General features: G+C 40.8%; 1 protein-coding gene across 3 annotated transcripts in view; it reads left to right on the plus strand.

The window, feature by feature from the left end:
• The first annotated feature begins 661 nt into the window (after positions 1 to 661).
• The window catches only part of gask1a (golgi associated kinase 1A), a 46,627-nt gene continuing 26,072 nt past the window's right edge, over positions 662 to 21,216 (plus strand). For 2 of the 3 annotated variants that reach the window (XM_079624700.1, XM_079624702.1), the window contains exons 1-2: positions 711 to 735; positions 16,990 to 18,363. In XM_079624700.1, coding sequence (XP_079480826.1) covers positions 730 to 735; positions 16,990 to 18,363 — 1,380 coding nt within the window. In that variant the 5' untranslated portion in view covers positions 711 to 729. Of the gene's footprint in view, positions 736 to 16,989; positions 18,364 to 21,216 lie in introns of all 3 variants that reach the window. The other variant, XM_079624701.1, reaches the window with a different exon arrangement.

A 21,216-nucleotide genomic window follows, 5' to 3' on the forward strand; every position in this document is an offset into this window, starting at 1 on the left:
ATACTTGATATAAATAATTTTCTTTGTAAAATTCAAGTGAAACAGTTTTCCAAAGCCCTCAATTTCGTCCTCTAATTCCCATTTAAGTGACAATTATTGTTAGTCGCTGAAATCATAATTTATTAATACTGGATCTCCTTCAAACAATGTTTCAGAATATTTCATCATTTTCAATTATATATTAACACCAAGATGCCACAGAAATGTTGTAAAACATTAATTCTAGCTGTAATTACTTCAGTGGGAATTGAAGATAACAGTAAATTTAATGAGATCTGAATGAGGGTTTTGTATATATAAAAAATTAAATGAAGATCACATACAACATTAGTAATATGGCGTAAACTCTAGAGGCGCCCAGCCCAGGACAATAAATCTCCTCAGTATGTTTTTTTTTTAAAAGACTTCTCATGTTACACAGCACATTCCTCTCCAAACCTCCACTCTGCTTTCCCTTCTCAAGTCCACCATCCTTCTGCAACGTGTTGCTGGAGATCAGTGCTTTGTTCTGAGACTTTGGAGACGTTCCATTGGAAACTGAAGAATAAACCAAGGGAAAGTCACTAAACAATATGACTTTGGATGCATCTCACGTATGGTCCGGTTAAGATGAGAGCTTTACGTGCTGGAATAATAGTGTGTTTGAATGAGGAGCGCAGGAATTAAGATGATGTGGCGCTGATGCTGTGAGTGAACAGCCAAAGCATTAGGCTGCTGACGTTAGTGTTTATGATGGTAAGTGTCCAATTGAGAACCGTTCATTATTATACATATTAAAGTTGCTAGAGTTTATGTTGCACAGGTCATGTTCATCAGTGAATTATCAAATACCTGTAAACATGAATTGTCTGAGATGAGTTTTTATTGTTTAACTCACAAAGTAGGAATGCATGCTATGTATCTGAATTCGAAATAATCTGAGACAGATCAAAAGCATTTGTTGCACGCTCTTTGCAGGACATGGCACTAAAGCACATTGTGTGTATTGAGATCAGACCTCTGATTTACACTCTGCAGAAAACACTCTGTCAATAATGCATGCATCCAAGAGTTGTACAACAACAGTGTCTTTTACAGCATTGAGAATGATTTGAATCATTCATCCCAGCTCCAGCCCTCCCCAGCAGACCCTGTTAAATTCCCTTACTCAGCAGACACAAAGTTAACTGCGTTCTGCCTGTGAGGGTTTAGATGCAGTTACTATGCATTTGCATTGCTATTATTTGCAGAGAAGGTCATGAAAAATTTAGAGGTGGACAGTAACAAAGTACATTTACTTGAGTATTTAAGTACACTTTTTGAGTATCTGTACTTTACTTGAGTATTATTTTTTTCTGGAAACTTTTTACTTTAACTTCACCATTGGAAAGACAAATATCGTACTTTTTACTCCACTATATATTCTGTCAAGGTCCTTGAGTAGAAAGTTGTAACGCCAGTGGGATCAGGGGATGATTTTAGTTGCAGGGGTTGCATTTTGGCTGGAAATGAAAGTCTGGTTGACGTCAGAAACCGACGTCGGATTGACGTCAGAACCCGACTGATGTTGGTTTCTGACGTTTTTCATTTTCAACCACAATACAACGTCTGTCCAACGTTGGAGATTAACGTCAATCTGACGTTGGAATTCTGACATCAACCTGATTTTCATTTTCAACGTTGGGTTTGGTCTTCTAAATGCACATTTTGTCGCACTAGCTTCTAGATAACAGCTAAGGCTAACATTTTCATACTAAAGCCCAAAGAAATTTAAATACGGCACTATTTGAAGGGAACAGCCATTTGGGTGTCTGAAACCATTGTGGACGTTATTGAGTGAACTTATTCAATCTCACATTCAATCCCACTACTGGAACTGTGTCCTAGAAATAAATTTGATATTGATATGAGGCATAGATTCAGGCATAAGGTACTGTAAGTATTACATCCAACAATAATAAAACAATGCATTGACATTTACCTTTTACTTCTGATACTCAAGTACTTTTAAAAATGAGTACTTCTGTACTTTTACTTAAGTAAAAATCAGTCTTTACAACTTTTACTTGTAACGGAATAATATTTGACCAGTATGTTTCACTCAAGTAAGGAAGTTGTTTACTTTGTCCACCTCTGTAAAAATGTTTGTGGTCTTTATCTGCTTATCAGAACCACTAGGATAAATAAAAACATTTATTAGGTAAAATTATTTAAGGTTATATCTTTGATGTTGTTCACTGCTTTAGGCACTATTTAGAACTAGTGGACACTCTTTGCTGTTAGAAGTCCTTTAAAGGGATAGTTCACTTTAAAATTAAAATTCTGTCATCATTTACTCACCCTCAAGTTGTTTCAAACCTGTATTAATTTATTTCTTCTGCTGAACACAAAGAAAGATATTTTGAAGAATGTCAGTAACTAAACAGTAGTCTGTACCCATTGACTTCCATAGTATTTTTTTTTCCTACTATGGAAGTCAATGGGTACAGACTACTGTTTAGTTACTGACATTCTTCAAAATATCTTCCTTTGTGTTCAGCAGAAGAAATAAATTAATACAGGTTTGAAACAACTTGAGGGTGAGTAAATGATGACAGAATTTTAATTTTAAAGTGAACTATCCCTTTAATACGTTTCCCAAACTTTATAGTCAACCGAACGGTGGCGTAGGTTTGATTTAGAAATTGGTGGGGACGGGGACATATATTTTAAGGTTTGATCGAAATTATTGCTAGGGATATATCAATGTCACTAGATATTGGTAGGGACACGTCCCTAGTGTCCCTACTAAATTCTACGCCCCTGAGTCCGAACCCCTTTTGACATATAATATTTTCTTGAAGAACCCACTGAGATTTAATACTGAAATGATATGTAATATTTTAGTGTTATTTTAGTGTTAGTGTGATTCGAAGTCAAGTCACTTTTATTTATACCTATAGATATTTTTACAATACAGATTGTTTCAAAGCAGCCTCAAAGTAAATTACAGGGAACTTACAAACTTTAAATATGAGACATACAACTCCCGCTGTAAAGCAACTCTAGAAAGACAATAATGTGCTTATTGTATCTAAAATGATTTATTTAGTTTTTCAACCAGTCGCAAACCCCCCGCAGTTCCCTCAAACACCATTTTGGGAAACCCTTCTTTAATAATGGTTAAGGAATAATATATGACCGTCTGTTGAATTATTAGAAAATTATGCACACCACAAGCGGTTAAGCGTGTGTGAGTCCGTGCGTATCTCAAGCGTGTGTGATATCCGTGCGTATCTTCGGCAGCAGCGCCTCTACAAGCGAAACTGTAAACTTCTCTGCTTCAAGAACAGCGCCGTTATTACCTCACTAGTTATAAATGTCATGTTGCGTTTATGTTGTTAAACTCTTTTACTGATACAATTGACAAGAGCAGCGCTGACAACACGTTTATAGCGAGCATTTGAGTGGGAGAGAGAGAGCGGGAGAGTATACACTTTCCCTGCATAATAAAATGTAATTTTGTGGCAAAATCATTGAAATAATTTGTCATTTTTATTCTATTGTTTTATTAATTGTTTTGCTTGGTACGTGTCGTTGTGGGGTTTGGTTCTTTTGCTGTTGTAAGGACCCTTTGAAATAACTGAAAACATTTGGCGAAGTGATACGAACGTTTTGCGGTCAAGACCTGCCTGGAACTATACTTTTGCCTTATGTTTCCCTGAAAATAATTGTACATGCACAACTTAGAATGTTCATCAACCAATCAGATTTAAGCATTCAACAGCCCCCGTAGTCAGGAAATAATGCATGTATAGAGGCATGAGACAAAACATTTGATTGCATTTGCTGACACTGGCATACAGATGTTGATGTAAAATCTGGAATTTAAAGAATAGAATCTGTTTTTTTAAAGAAAATCAAATGATCGGTCCAAATAGAGAGAATTGGTTATTGTCTGCATGCGATAATTTTTTTTACACCAAAACTAAACCTATAGCCTATAGCTGTGTTTTTTTTTTTTTTTTTTTTACTTGTACTAGCCAATTTCCTTTTTTAAATAACTGGAAACTCTGGGCACTCACAATTTTACTTTGGCAAGAGTTACGAGTTTTCTTCTGGCGAGCCTTCCAGCTGTTTTGTTGGAATGGAGATTATGTTTAATTACAGGTTTCAGGATTGTTGAAACCAGGATGCTAAAAGCACCCACAATTGTCTATATGTGGACCTTGTTGTGTGTATAATAAACTATTTTAAATGCATTGTCTCATTTATAAATGTCTATAGTCTTATGTTTCAACTTGTGTTCTCTAATCTTACATGAGCATGGGTATCTCTTAATTTTTGGCAAGCTTTGGGATAGCCAGATGTATTCAAAGCAAAGAATATTAATCTAATGCACAATCTGTCAAGACTTCCAATTATTCTGGAAGTTACTGCTTTTATGTTTGTTGTTCTGTTTGTGTTGTTTTATGATAGCTGGTATGACTTTTCTACTAGATTAGAAAAAAACAATACTGTGTTCCCCTTCAGGAACTCTCGCTGCGAGACTCGCAGTGGGGAACGCCCCCCAGCGTGACGCGTCTGAAGTATGAATGAAATCCGTCAATGAAAAGATGGAGCGTCATAGCGAGTGACGTCACCGACCAGGAAGCTATAAATAACCCCGAATCCACAAGCCGCTAGCTTTTTGTTCTTCAGCAGCTATCGAGTGTGTTTGAAATCTGTGTGTGTGAAAAATTGTGTTTGACTGTTGTAGGCAGGAGTTTATCACTATATATCTCTATATATAAAAAAACTAACGAGTGTCAATATGACGAGCGAAAAGCAGCAGTATAGAAAGTGTGTTCCCCCCTGTACTCGTTACATCACGGGTGGGGATTCACACCAGCTATGCGTTGCCTGTCTCGGGGTGCAGCATGCCCAGTCAGCTCTCGAGGGAGCTGACTGTGAGCATTGTGAACGCTTCCCATCCAGAACTCTGCGCTCGCGGCGCTCGCTCTTCGAGGAGGGCGGGTGGCTGCGAGCTCCCCAGGGCTCGGGTCCCGCTTCAGCTGAGGCTGATCGGAGACGCATGTCCTGGGGTTCGCAGATGGATCTCACCGGCGATGTTGAGACGGGCCCCGCCCTATCTCAGCATTCTCCGGCGGGATCCAGTGCTTCATACCCGGCTCTGGAAGCGCGTGCTGAGGCCGCTACTTCTGCCCGGGTCGAGGCACGGGATGATGATGTGGAACTTAGATTATCCAGTTCTGAGGAGCTGGATGTCGAAAGTTTCACATCAGGAGACTCGTCACACATAAACGCAGATGATGAGCTGATGGATGTTTTGTCTCGTGCTGTGGAAAGACTCAGTATTGAATGGCCAGCTGATAGGCAGGAGTCTAGTGATAAAAAAAGCAAATTATACGATAGATTTCTGCCTCCACGTCCACAGCTTTCTCGCCGGTGTTTGCCGTTTTTCCCTGATTTGCACACTGAGGTGTCTAAATCATGGGTCAGTCCAGTTTCAAGCAGAATTCACACGAATAAATCTAATGCTTATTCTAACATTTTTGGAGCGAAAGCTTCAGGGTATGTGTCGATGCCGAAGGCGGAGGAGACGCTGGCTTGCTATCTCTCTCCGGCTTCGGCGTCTTCACTTAAAACACCGGCCCTTCCCTCTAAACCACTGAAAAGTACATCTGTGTTGGTAGGGAAAGCTTATTCGGCGGCGGGGCAGGCGGCTGCATGTTTACACACTATGGCCATTATGCAGGCTTATCAGGCCGACCTGCTCAAAGATGCTTGTGAAGGGGGGGAAATTTCTGTTAATACTATTAATGAATTAAGGCAGACTGCTGATCTTGCTCTTCGGGCCACTAGGGAGACCGCCAAATCTGTCGGCAGGTCTATGGCAGCTCTGGTGGCCACGGAGAGGCATTTATGGTTATGTCAAACATCTATGAAGGAAAAAGATAAGAATCTTCTTCTTAATGCTCCCGTCTCGCCTGTGGGTCTCTTCGGTGACGCTCTTCATTCTGTCGCTGAGAAATTCCCGGAGGAGAAAAAACAGACGGATGCTTTTCAGAAATTTATTCCCCTAAAAGTTCGTATTACTGGGCCTGCTGAGCGAGGGCAGACCCAGCCGCCGAATACTTCTGCTAAAAGAACACAACAGAAACGGAGTGTCGCGTCTCGTGCCCCCCCGCAGAGAGACTGGAGGGACGAGACGAGGCGCTCTCCGGCGCGACCTTCTCGTGGCAGGGCTGATCTGAGGACAGTCATTGTCGCCAAGAAGGCCGCGTCGAAGAGGTCCTGACGCGATCTGCGCCAGGGCTCTGAGGGTGGTCCCCGCCGAGAGAAACTCGTGTTCACCTCCTATAATGGTGCCCTGTCTCTCTCGGCTCCCTCAGGGGCCTGCTCTACCAACCCTGCCAAACCAGGGCGTAGAACGGCCCGGCGAGTGTTTTCCCGAGGGACGCTCGCCGCCTCCAAGGAGGGCTCTAGTGTGCTCAGACCAGCTGCTCCCTGCCGGTGCGCCGTTACAGGGCGCTGTGTCTGTCACGCCGAATATTCAACCAGAGGCCAGCCCCGAGGGGCTGGTTCCCTTAGTAGAATTTTTGGTAGAGTGGAGAAACCTTCAAAATGTGTCTCGTTGGGTCCTGCGCACGATCGAGAGAGGTTACACCATACAATTCAGATCTCGTCCACCTCGATTCAGAGGGGTCCTTCCCACTGTGGTGGGCCCCGAGCAGGCTCTGGTAATGGAACAGGAGGTTATGACTCTTCTGCAAAAAGGAGCTATAGAGCGGGTTCCTCCTCCCAGCAGGGAGTCAGGCTATTACAGCCGTTACTTCATTGTTCCAAAGAAGGACGGGGGGTTGCGTCCGATTTTAGATCTGCGTATTTAAAATCGCACTGTAGGGAAACTCAAGTTCAGAATGCTTACTCTCAAACAGATTGTGTCACAAATCAGGTCCGAGGACTGGTTTGTCACAATAGATCTAAAGGATGCCTACTTCCACATATCGATCCTTCCTCAACATCGGAAGTTCCTGAGGTTTGCGTTTGGGGGCCAAGCGTATCAATATCGGGTTCTTCCGTTCGGCCTAGCACTGTCACCCCGAACTTTTACCAAATGTATGGATGCGGCGATAGCCCCGCTGAGGCTTCAGGGCATCCGCATCCTGAATTACATAGACGACTGGCTAATCCTCGATTCTCGCCGCAGTCAAACAGATCAAGCTAGGCCAGCTTATCACTGTAAAGCAGTTCCAGAGACTGTTAGGTCTCATGGCAGCAGCGTCCAACGTGATTCCTTTTGGCCTGCTGCACATGAGGCCGCTGCAGTGGTGGCTCAGAACCAGGGGATTCTCCCCGAGGGGAAATCCGCTCCGCACGATCTTGAGTTCGCGACGGTGTCTTCGCGCCCTGATCGTGTGGAACGATCCTTGGTTTCTGTCCCAAGGTCCTGTGCTGGGAGCTTCTTGTCGTCGCGTTCTGCTAACGACAGATGCCTCTCTCACGGGTTGGGGGGCGATCATGAGTGGTCGCCCAGCTCAGGGTCTGTGGCAGGACCATCATCTTCAATGGCACATAAACTGCCTAGAAATGTTGGCGGTGTTTCAGGCTCTGAAACACTTCCTCCCAGACCTAAGGGGCCACCATGTTCTTGTCAGGACAGACAACACATCGGTGGTCTCTTATATCAACCATCAGGGGGGTCTGCGCTCGCGACCTCTATGCAAACTAGCCAGTCAGATCCTTCTATGGTCCCAGGGGAAACTTCTGTCTCTGAGAGCGATTTATCTCCCGGGGTATCTAAATCGAGGGGCAGACATCCTGTCGAGGCAGGGGCCGAGGCCCGGGGAATGGAGACTTCACCCCGAGGTGGTGGAGCTCCTTTGGGAGCACTTTGGTCGTGCCGAGGTAGACCTCTTTGCATCCCGAGAGACATCACACTGTCATCTGTGGTTCTCTCTCAGTCATCCAGCCCCACTGGGGTTGGATGCTATGGTACAGACGTGGCCGAGGTCTCGTCTGTACGCCTTTCCCCCGATTGCTCTGCTCCCAGGAGTTCTGGAGAGGGTCCGCCGGGACGGAGTCAAGCTACTCCTGATAGCCCCGTTCTGGCCGGCCCGAGTATGGTTCTCGGACCTTGTGTCCCTTCTCGACGGCTCTCCCCTGGAGATACCGGTCAGGAGGGACCTATTGTCCCAGGCGAGCGGGTCCATCTTTCACCCTCGCCCAGAACTGTGGAGGCTATGGGCTTGGCCTCTGAGGGGGCCCAGCTCGTAGATCTTGGTCTCTCGACTGAGGTCGTTGAGACCATCCTTCAGTCCAGAGCTCCCGCCACTAGGAGACTTTATGCCGCGAGGTGGAAACTTTTCACCTCCTGGTGTAGAGAGCGCCAGCAGGACCCAGTTAACTGCCCGGTTGGTACAGTGCTGGAGTTCCTGCAGGACCGTCTCTCTACAGGGTTATCCCACTCCACACTGAAGGTGTACGTGTCGGCCTTAGCTGCTTACCACGCCCCTTCGAGTGGAGGTTCTCTCGGGAGACACCCACTGATATCTCGTTTCCTCCGTGGCACCTTGAGGCTGAGGCCAGCAGTACGCACGAGGGTACCATCCTGGGACTTGGCCATCGTTCTAGAAGGCCTTTCCCTGGCTCCTTTCGAGCCCCTAGAAGAAGTATCTGAAAAGTTTCTCACTCTTAAGACTATTTTCTTGCTGGCTATCTCATCTCTAAAGAGGATAGGAGATATCCATGCACTGTCAGTGGCTCCCTCGTGCTTGGAATTCTCGCCTGGTATGGCTAAGGTTTTCCTCTACCCTAGGCCAGGCTATGTTCCCAAGGTCCCAACTATGTCTGCTAGACCTGTTATACTGCAGGCCTTTTGTCCTCCTCCCTTTCTGACGTCAGACCAGGAGAAGCTTAATCTTTTGTGCCCAGTTAGGGCCCTAGACACTTATGTCCACAGAGCTGCCCTGTGGAGGAAGTCTGAACAACTGTTTGTTTGCTTTGGGTCCCCTGATATGGGGGCTCCCGCTTCTAAGCAGAGGATGAGCAAGTGGGTGGTCGAGGCCATCACACTTGCTTATGAGTCGGCCGGTCAGCCTTCCCCTTTGGTTGTACGGGCCCACTCTACTAGGAGTATGGCTGCTTCTAAGGCTCTCCTTTCTGGAGTTTCTCTTCAGGACGTTTGTGATGCGGCAGGCTGGTCCTCACCGCATACTTTCGTCAGGTTTTATAGTCTTGATTTTAGCTCCACTCCTGGGGCTCAGATTCTATCGTCAGTTTGTGCTCCCTAATGCACACACTACGGGTACTTGCTCGTATGGAGACGTGGGTATTGCGTTCCCACTGCGAGTCTCGCAGCGAGAGTTCCTGAAGGGGAACGTTCTGGGTTACGCATGTAACCCTAGTTCCCCGAGGGAACGAACGCTGCGAGTTCCTGCCATACTCCCTGCATCCCCCGGATCGCTGCTTCAGAACTTTAGAAGCTAGCGGCTTGTGGATTCGGGGTTATTTATAGCTTCCTGGTCGGTGACGTCACTCGCTATGACGCTCCATCTTTTCATTGACGGATTTCATTCATACTTCAGACGCGTCACGCTGGGGGGCGTTCCCCACTGCGAGTCTCGCAGCGTTCGTTCCCTCGGGGAACTAGGGTTACATGCGTAACCCAGAACGTTTTTTTTTTCAGATTTGTCACAGATTTATGGATTCTGAAACCAAAAAAAAATTACCATTCCACAAAACCAATACATCTCTATTATTTTGTGAAGTATGCTTCATAGCTGAAGCATTTGCAGGTGAGGTTGAAACATTCAGCATTTTATTCAGAACTTGTGTTGTAACATCAATAATACTTATCCTAAATGTGACTCGTTGCTGAACATCTTGAATTGACTTGTAAAGGGAACAATTTTTGCAAATATTCTATGCCATCTGTTTGCCAGTTCCTGCTTGGCTGACTTAGTCGCTCCTGAGAGAGCAGTATTTTCTACAGATAACTTTAAGTATTGCTGTCCCAGATTCCCAAGCAATAGTTAAGAACACCAGACTTATTTCTTTCCTTTATTTAACATCGGTGGATTTTATATAAAGTAGTAATAATAAGTAATTAGTAGTAATTTTATCATGGTGAGGGAAAAAACTTACACTACTATTGCTTGTATCATGGTAATACAATAATGTAGTACATTGAAGTATCTTGTAAGTACCATAGGACTTATACTAACGTAAAAGTTTGGGGTCATCAATATGTTTATTTATTTATTTTTTGGAAAGAAAGAATATTTACGTAAATTTAAGCTTTTATCATTTTAACATTAATGCAAAAACAATCAAACGCAAAAAAATCACGGTTTCACAGTTTCCACAAACATATTAAGCAGCACAACCATTTTCTACTGTAACCTTGAGCAACAAATCAGCATATTATATATTATAAGCATATAAAAATCATATAACCAATATTGCTGAAGCTTAAGTTTTTCTTTACTCTGTGACCATCATCCACCAGATGTGGTGACATAGCAAGACTTAAAGACTTGAACAGTTGATTACTATTTTTTTTTCACCATAAATTGATACATAACTCACACAACATTATCTAGAAGTCATGTCTGCAGTGTTATTGGTCTGCCTGTTAATCAGAGGTAGCCAATGAACAGTGAGCTGTGCACGAACATGGCAGAGTGAGATAGTCACCAAGGGAATTAGAATTGATTGTTCGAGGAAGTTCTGACATTATAATAATGGATTTTCAAATTGCCATGGTGTAACAGCACCTGCGCACAATTTTGTTGAGCTTTTGGAGCAAAGTCGGTGTCAGGGAGAGACTAAATGTAAATAATCAAGGAAGATGATGATATTTGTGTTTAGCTATATCTGGAGGCACTGCAAGCAGGTAATCTATAGCCTGGTACCGAATTCATTTGGTTCAACCACCAAACAGATCTGGATTTGTCAGGTAGATATGCCTGATTTGTTTTAAAAAACAAACTTACTTTGTGGTACTTATTGGTTGTAGGTTTTCAATACTTTATTTAAGGGGGCTTCAGCTTCACAGTATTTAATCTAAGGCTACATCCACATTAATCCGGATACATTTGAAAAAATAAAAATAATAATTATATTCAAAACTATGAGGTATGTATCAGTAATTTGATGCATGTTGTACCCATATATATATATATATATATTGTTGTGTCCAGCATTGTTATGCAGTCTTATTAAAGATAAAAGTTTCCTTTCAGTCAGTTATGTTCGACGTTAACTAAACTAAACTAAACTAAACTAAACTAAACTAAACTAAACTAAACTAAACTAAACTAGCCAATGCACAATGCATTTGCATCACAAACTCCGCCCCGCGAAAGTGGGTATATAAGGAAGAGAGTGTGCAATGCACATTCTGCTTTTCGCTGAAAAGCCTAGTGGTTGTACTGTTGTTCACCAGTCACCTCTAAGAGTGTCTGCGATTGCTCTATGGGAGAAGTTCTGCATCCGGTGTCGGTGTGATGGCGCTGCAGCTGTGGTTGCGACTTCAAAGAGATATTTGATGTTCTCATACAGCCTTAAAGAGCTTGTTGCACACTGCAGGCGGCACTTAATCTTGCGAGCTGTGCCGCGACAATTTCCCCTGTGCAATTTTGCCTTGTATTAGCCTAACCGTCTGGGCTGTGTTTGGACGGCTATTTAAACGCAAAATTGCTTGCTAGGTAATCATCAAATATTTGTTCACCTTTTGTTCTGTGGACAGTGTTTGTTTTTGTTTATACAATGGATGTTGAATGTACGCTTCATGACATCTATCTGTGACATTGAAATGAATACGAGTAGCCCTGAATCAACATGTGCACAGATACTAGTGTTTGGTTGTGTACATTTGGTTGTGTATTTATTAGCTTACTAAAGGATGGGTTACAAGAGCCTGTTTCTGTATTTTGTATATATATTTTGTTATGTTGCTGTGTGTTTCTCTGTTGTTGCTGTTGTTGTTGTGGTGGTGGTGAATATAAATGACTGCAGCAGACTGTCAGTGACACATTTTCATCCTACACACAGAGACCTGCACATTATATATTTCAAGATGGCACAAGTGTCAAAAGCATCTGCTCCGTAATAAAAAAGACACTCCACTGATGACAAAGACAGCAGATGGTTCATCCCTTTTTCTTCCTCTCTCTTTTCTCTCTCACTTTTCCCCTCTCATCGCACCTTTCCCCTAAACAATTTGCCTCCTGCATGCAATGTTACGGCTGATCCTCCTATACGGATAGAGGGTAATGCTGACCTTTGCACAATGCATGAAAGATCATACATCAAACCGAGTTTTCCTACAGCCGGTCATGGTACTGTATGGAAGATCTTGGTATGCTGACATTACAATTTTTGTTTAGTCTGAGAGGGCTACAGAGTTTCTCAATGCAAGCATTATGATATCTGTTTTGTTGTTGTTTGTTTGATTTTTTAAAGGGAAACATAACATTTTATCAATATAATTCTGACTACCTAATCTCACCCCTACCCTAAACATAAACGACATAGATAAATGCACAATGACAAAAAATTTAGATACACTATCTTAACCAATTTACCTAACCATTTCTTGATAATATAAAAATGTAATAAACCGATAAATGTACAGTGACAATATAGATAGAATTGAGTGAGTCTTTGTTCTCTGTTGTCATGAGATGTTCATTCAGATCTTTCATGCAGCTGTCATAAATAACCACTCAGACGCTGACAATTTGTTTGTTTCCTTTGTCTTGCTCTTGGCAGAGAGAGATGATGTAAAGTAGTCTGACATTTCTATAGTCTTTTCATTCAATCAGAAATTCAGCAACTCCACCTTTCTTGATAGTATTTGATGCCATTGCCAGGAAACTTCCTAATGTGTAATGGACTAATGCCAATTTCAAGATGTAAAAATCTGACAGAACTGGCTGTATTTATTTAAATTAATGTTCTGGGTTAATACAAGTTAAAAGTGGAGTGTTTCATTTTTGTGGCAATTGAAGCAACAAATGGATCTACAAAAATTGTAGAACAAAAAGTTTAAACAAAATGTCTACACGGACACTCCTTCGATCTGTCATTGGTCATCCAAACAGATCACACTGCCCCAAAGCCATGCCATTGGTTGAGAAAATGTTGCTATGTTGGACTGGTTAGAGCGTTCAAATTAACAGAGCAAAGTTGCAAACAAAGCAAATGGCTTAGTTGTCTCTGCATATTAAATTAGGAAAGGAAAATATATTTAACTTTTTTTTTTTAAAGGAAACACACTTCACTTTTAAGATCCATTGACACGAACGTTTTGGTTTCTATAGCAAATAAATAGATTTTCATGGACAAACCACTTATCCTAATTCTGTGATGTACACATAGCAGCTGAAGTGAGAGAGGACAGTGAATGAAAGCACAGGGAGCTGCTCGGATAGAGTTTCTCAATTGGTCACAATTTATTTCCAATGAGAAGGGCCAGTGAGCAGGTGAGTGGGAGCTAGAACTTCCACAGAAAACCGTTTCAAATTTGCTTAGGCTTTGCTCTATTTTCTTCCTCCTGGACTAGCCCTTAAAAGTGAAAGTGTGACATCTAGTTTTCTTTTGCTGTCCCCTGTCTTTAAGAATAGCTTGATAAACTGCTATTTCAGAGAGAACAAACTCTCATTCAGATGTGCATTATCTTTTTTGGGAAAACGAGTAACCTACTTTTGATTAATATATAAGGGTCATTTATTCAGTTTACTTCAAAATCCAGCATACTCTCATGGCAAATCGTAATTATTTTGCGTTTTAGCGAATTGGTGGCTAAGTCGTCATTTGTATTTTTGTGGAATCTGCTTACTCCCCAATGACAATTGGGTTTAAGTACTTCCTGAAATATGAAATCGACACCTCAAAAACACAGCTATGTTTTCTCATGAGACCAGGTTTGGAAAATCATAAAATAATTTCACAGTTGTTTTAAACATATCATATTTGATTAAAAAAATACAGTAAAGACAATAGAAAATTTGTAAAATAATATTAATCTAATGTGTTTTTTTTTTTTTTTTTTTAAACACATTAGATTAATGTGATTAACCTGTTTGTTTTTTTATTTATTTAAATATATTTTAAAGTGTAATTTATTCCTGTGAGGGCAAGCTAAATTTAAAAAGAACAGCATTTATTTGGAACAGAAATATTTTGTAACATTACATTTTCTCAAAATTGAAAGTGCAGAAATGTATAATGTATATTTGCTTATTAAAAGTATTTCTTTCTTTTTTTTTTATCTTACATACCCCAAAAGTGTGTCCACAATTTTTTTTATTTTTAGCCCCAAATAAGCAAATTAGAATGATTTCCTGAAGGACCAGTGACACTGAACACTGGAACAATGGCTTCTGAAAATTCAGCTTTGCCATCACAGGAATAAATTACATTTTAAAATATATTGCGTTGGAGCCACTGCAGAGGTGTGTGGTCCAAACAGAGGGAGAATTGTTATATAGCCGCCTCTATCTGTGCTGAGCCTGCAGGTTGGAGAAATACGGAGGGGTTTGCAACCCGGTGTTGTTCTACACGGCGGCTCACCCGCTGCAGGATGGCCCATTTGAGGTCGTTATAGACCAGGAGGTTCTGCATTGGCAGCTGTTGGGTGGCCACCTGCGCCTCCCCCAAAAGCAGTGGAATGAGGCGCACTTTCCAGTGGGCCCACGGCCACTCACATGATGCTTCCACGGTCTTTTCGAATAGATCCACAAATGCCTGTGGACCATTTTATTGAGGGGACCAAAATCTCCCATTACCGACTCCACTGAACAACGCCCCCTCACAACATAGTTGTTATAAATTGTAATAAAATGTCACCACATTTTCATTGTATATTTGAACAAATAAATGCAGCCTTGGTGAGCATAAGTTCTTTCAAAAACGTTAAAAATATATATTTTATCGTGCCAATCTGTTGGTAGTGTATATTTTTCTGTGAAGGGTTTTATCACTACAGGTAAAATTAGCCCAGATGTGCCAAATTACCTGAGCAGATAAGAGAAAGAGCTGGCAAGAACAAACAAGAGTGATACATATCACCTTACATTAACACTTCAAACACTTCAAGCTTTGAATATTCCACGGTGAGAACTAACCACCATGTCATATTTTGACTGTAGACAACATGTTAATTGGATTCATTTGGAGGTTTTTTTATGTAATGCTATTTGGTTTTTATTACTTCTATACTTTATTTCCATTATTTCAGAAGTGACGGATTTATACACAGTGTTTTGAGTTATGAAGGCGTAGTCTGTGCAAGTAAGACCCGCAAAAACAATAACTTTGGGATGTGAGCATGTTTTTTCACCAAAACATTGTACTCGTCTGAGTAATGTCTACGGAGTTCAGTCTATGTTAAGGTTTACGCAGCTTTACAGTACCTTCAACCCTTTCATTTAACCTTCTGAATGTCTAGTGACCTTCCCGTTCACTCACCAGTGGGTAATCAAACACATTTGATACTTTAAGAGGTCTAAGATTGGTTAATGTAAATGAAGGTTTTGTTTTATTTGTTTTGGCAGATATTCTGTGTCTCTGGATCAGTGTATTTACTTATTCACTTGCCTTCAAATAAACATTAACTTTTTTGTGTAAGTTAGCAGTCAAACAGGCCCTAACCTGTCCAGACTGTGTCTTAACTGATGCTCCCCTCAGCCATGTGAAACTGCACACAAGACATTCTTTAAACCGAAGCATAATGGAAGTCTTTCACATGTGCGATCTGCTAAAGTCATGAAAATGTCAGCCAGGAAAGAGAGATCTCACCATATTGAGAATTTTCTTTCCTGTTTAGCATCCAAATATATGTGAAATTTAAATACATGGCAGGTAGGTATCATGTACATTCATGCCTTATACCTTTTTTTATGTCTGCAAACAACTAATATCAAACATGGTATTATTTATATTATATCTTGCCCATATGAAATGCATATTTTCTAAGGTTTTGAATATTACATGTTTCTAAAATTGCATTTCCAAGTGTTGAGGAGTAACTATTATACAGTTGTCAGTATCATGACAGAGTAGAGTAGCTTTTTCAGTTACAAACTACTTTTTCTAATGACTATCATTTTATAAATTCTATCAAAGTATGGCTATACATATTTAAATATATTTTTCTTTTTCATTGGTAGCTTGTAATGTACGTTGTAGTTAACTACTTTTTCAAAATAGCTTAACTTTAGTTAGACTACTATAGCTTGTTGCTGTACACTGTTTAACACAGTAAACAAAAACAAAAAAAGAAACTAGGCTTCTTATCAAAATGTTGTGATTTTTTCCAAGCATTATTTTAGTTTTTACAGTTATGTGTACAGTTTTGGGAGGATTGGTACCTCTTCTAAACCTTAAATGACAGGCTTCGCCCAGTTTGGAACGGGTCATGCCTAGGGCAGGACAATTAGAGACTGCAACTTAAAAATAAGCCAAATACAATAACATTCACAAGGCATTGTTTATTTGTTCACTGTTTGTTATTAGATGTTAAAGTCGGCATGAAATAGAAGTTGCAATAGAGGGCATGCTTGTTATTATTTTTTAAATTATGATGTGCACAGACAAATCATTTCTAATAAATACTGCAATATTCCATAAAAAAAATAATAATAATAATATTTTCATTCTCCGGCATAGGCCTATCTCTGTAAAACTAACAGTTTGGAAAAATTCAATCTACATTCCAGTCTGACACTGTAGAACCTGGAGTGTGGAACAGACACATATGGAAAATATCTCTAGGCATAATGTCAATCTTATCCACATATGGAAAAGGGTGAACATGAATCTCAAGCATGTGTGTTCAAAGTCCAGCCCTCTGAATGGAATTCCCTCTAAAAACATTCACTCATTAAGATTTCCCTACCTTTCCTGAAATCCAAACAGTTTTTCGTGTTGTAGTTTCTCTTTGAGATTTACATTTACGACTTGCTTGCTGACTTTATTGTACCATTTGTCTTTACCACTACCTTCTCTGCTGTCTTTCAGGGTCTAAGAGTGTGGTTGAAGTTCAGACTAAAATGTCGGTTTGTGGTGGCCTTCCTTTTTTTCTTCAGTCTGACAATGGCGATGATATACACCCTTCCTCCCTTCCCATCTGAGGAGAGCAGGGCGAATCTACGGGGCCCCCGCAATAACAAACCCAGCAAGCTGGTGGAAAAGTGGTCTCTGAAATCTTACCGGTCTCTGAAACCTTACCTTCCAGTGTCTTCATATGGACAGAACAGCAGAACCTGGAAGAACCCTGAAATGAAAGATTCCGCTAAGCATCTCCTGATGGTCAACCATCACCAACTATCATTTTCCTCTGTAAAACAAGTTCAGGAAAAAGTATCAACCAAAAAGCATCCAAAAAGTAAAGTAAACAAAAAAGAACGATATCTACAGAACACAAACAAGCGTCCAGTCAAGCCATTTGCAGCCAGTGCCAAACGAGGGCGAGCCAATAGACTAGGAAATAGCAATAACACAACCATTCATCTTCTTCGCTCCAGACATGACCCAGCTTTCCCTCAGCCTGCCAGCATCCAAAGCCTCCGCCCAAATAACAAGACATGCAGGCACAAATGCACTCCAGATGGGGACAGAGTAAAGAGGCTTGTGGGGCAGTTCTCTGATGCACAGCAGGTGGTAAAACTGAAACAGGCCCCTGGAGAAGCAGGAACACATGAAAGACGAGCAGGGCCTACCGAGAGGAAGAGGCCCAAATCCGGGGCAGTAAACAACGATGGGATTCCAGCAACGGCTGGCATCAAGGAGTCAGCCACTGACTGGTGTAAGACTGTCTCTGATGAGACTTTTATTGAAAACTGGAACCAGACCAAAGCAGAGACTGTACCCTGGCTCAGTGAGGATGATGTGAAAAAGATGGCGCTTCTCTCCAGTGGCACTGTGTTGAGTAAAGCCAGGCTCCCAGGCCATGGTCAAGTGCTTCAGGTTGGATTCAGTGATAGATATGGCATTTTTGCTTCTGCAGGGGACAATCATATCAAACGTTGCCAGACCGGAAGCTGTGCTCTCATAAAACGCCCCAATGACTGGTTTGAGGTGTTCGCCTTTCACCTGGACAGAGTTCTAGGTCTGAACCGGAGCTTGCCCGCAGTGTTGAGAACATTCCACAGTGAGATTCTGCCATACAGGTACACAACTGGATCTCCCAGACCAGTGGTGTGGTGGGATCCCAGCATCCAGCATCTTACTGATGCTGACAATGACCAGAACTCTTTTTCACTTACTTGGCCACAATATCAGACTCTGCTTAAGAGCAGGTGTGGTACTCGAGTACCGTTGAACTTTACAACATGTGTGGGAGTTCATCATTCAGAGTGGGGGCGGCTGGCCTTGTTTGACTTCCTGCTGCAGGTAAGAGGCACTGTGAAAACATATTACAGCATTTTGGATATTTGGTTTCCACAAACTCCTGTCTAATGTGTAAAAAAATATATTTTATGAGAGTAAATTTCATATGTAACTTACAAATGACACAAGAAAATGTGATTATCTTCTAATATGAATCCAAAAAAATATTGGGATATGTAGACAATATAATAGAAATGGTCACTAACTTAAGTTTAAAAGGTTTAGTAGGTTATATGACTCCAGTTTATATGCATTTAAATGATGTATTTGACCGTTGTGGTCAGAAACTCTTTTATGAGTCACAAAATTTAGGCCTGCCAACTACATAATGGCCTACCTGCCAAGCCTGGTATTTAAAGTAATTCATGTTTTCCATTTTTAGCATTGGCATTTTTCCTGTTCAAAACAGACTCTTTTAAAAGTGAAGTGTGTGATTTTGGATTTCAAACATGTTTCTTGAACACTTGCCCCATCTGGCATTGTTTAGACTAACAGTAAGTTTTGCCTCAAAGTTAAGTCATTGGTTGAGCCATGGTTGCTTTGTTGTGCTGGTCGGGATGATCAGTCAGGTAGGCCTGTTGCACAAAGGTAAAACAAATTATGATTTTCAGAATCGGTCTGGAGTTGACAAATCAAACAAATTGGTTTATATCAGGTTCAGGGGTCTCAAACATTCACAATAAAAGTTATCTGTCAACTCATGGTTTTGATCCACAGTTGAATCTCTATTATAAATGTACACAGATTTCATATTAAACAACAAGATAAGAAGGAACAGCACTGCTATAAGTTAGAGAATGCAGCTGAAAGACTCAACTGGATTATTTTAGTAATTTATTTAGGTTCACAACAAGCTTAAAATAAAGCATACATAAGCTTAATCTAAAGCTTTACATTTAAATGAATATTTGCATATAAATAAAAGCTTAATAACATTATTGAACAAACAAACTCAAAATTGCCTGTTGTCTTTAGAATTTTTTTTTTTTTTGCACACTTCACCTATAAGCAGTTTCATATAAGGCTGCTTTTGTTTTCATTTTTTCCTTGTCAGCTTTCTTATGATAGCTCTCAGAATGATTTTTAATTAAAAATGCAATCACTGTGAGTTCATGACCAAGTCAACCTAGTTGTTTAAAACAATGTTTGTGAGTGATAACCAGGCAGCTGAATCACAGGCAGGTTCAAAATGCTGGAGTGTTGCATTTAATTGAATGTGTGCGTTTGACATGAATTTAATGAAACTGTGATTTAGCTCTGTTTAATTATCTCTTTGTGACCTTTTATGAGCAAACATGTTATCAACCCGTTGTTTTATTACATTTATTTTCTAGCATTTTTATGTATTAATTTGTTTGGCTTCTAGGATAGGTAAGCTGCCATCAGCCCATCACAAATTTGAGAGGAGTGTAACTCACAGAGGAGTGTAAACAGGTCATTACTTGGGCCTAGGATGTTAATATATGATTTTTTGAAAGTTTTGCAGTGTAACTTTTTCAGACTAAATGATAAAAAGTGAAAACAGGTCAAACAAACAACTAAATTAATAAATTGATAAGCATTTCATAATAATTTCCAGAGCATTATCCAAGCACACGTATTTTATGTTGGCAAAGTTAGAAAAGTAACAAGAGAGTCTTTCATTCACTGTGAATGATTATATATCTAATCTTGATCACATGCGGGTTGTGATTCGGTATCACCTCATTAACAGGTTTAGATGATGTCTTTTACACTTTTCTTCCTCTCCTCCTCTTTTTGCTTAGCATAGCAAAAAAAAACATAGGTAATAGAAAAAAATCCATGCATCCTTTCTAATGAACAGGTTGAAAGTGAAATGTCCTTTGTGGTTTTGTGATTTTATGATATTCACAAAAGTACAGTACAATCATCGCTCTCTTTGACTAATTTGAACACAGAAGGAACCTTTGTAAGACATTCCATGCAATTTACAGCCCAAAAATGTCATTAAATGTTGTAACTTGGAGTTTCTTTTGTGGAGTTTGTACTGTTTTTAGCCGGGCTCAGACTACAGGAATTTCAGGCCGAGTTATGCCCGATTTACCCTTCCCGAAATTCTGAGAAAAAAAACACGTCCAGAGCATTGGTTGGTTCCGATGTCCAGATTATCTGATAATGTGAGGCATTTAAAGATCTTTTAGAAATCGTAAACCTACCGATGTGCTCGCAGACACATTTGGGCCAATCGTGTTGGGACAATATCGTGTTTGATATTTAGGATTTTAAATCAGGATCAGTACTTCCTCAATAGCCAGTTAGAACGGGTCTAAGGTGACGGAAGTGACAGAACTTTTAAAAAGGCGGTTTTCCGGTAGACAACGGAGGAACGGCTGGTCGAAATGTGGTAATGACACGACTGCCTTTATAATGTCTCTTCGTATACGGTAATGTATCCACTTTGTTAACATTGGCTTCCATCCGAGATCATGTGAGGTGCTAAATCTGGCATGATAATCATCAAGCGTAGCGTTAGTTCTGGCAGGTCACGTTAGTCAAGCTCGCATCAGCTGACCCTCAGCTGATCCACATCTACCTATAGGAATACGAAGCCTATCACCGTATATAAGCTCCTTCAGTATTATCAGCAGCTATCGTGTTTCTCAGGAACGAATTTCCCTCCTCCATCCCCAGCTCCTCCTCTCGCCAGTCAGGATTTGGCATTCTGATCCCCCTCGAATAAGAATAAATTCTCGATTTATGTTGTACTTTAAAATCTTGAATGAAATATATTTGCATACATTTATGTTGGTTCTGTTCTGTTTACCCCAAGGGGGGTTATTGCTGCTCTCCCTGCTCTTATCCATGCTAGTCTGCATGGATGCGCAGGGAGTTCTC

Source organism: Phoxinus phoxinus, assembly GCF_949152265.1.
Source record: "Phoxinus phoxinus genome assembly, chromosome: 10".
Lineage (NCBI taxonomy): Eukaryota > Metazoa > Chordata > Actinopteri > Cypriniformes > Leuciscidae > Phoxinus > Phoxinus phoxinus.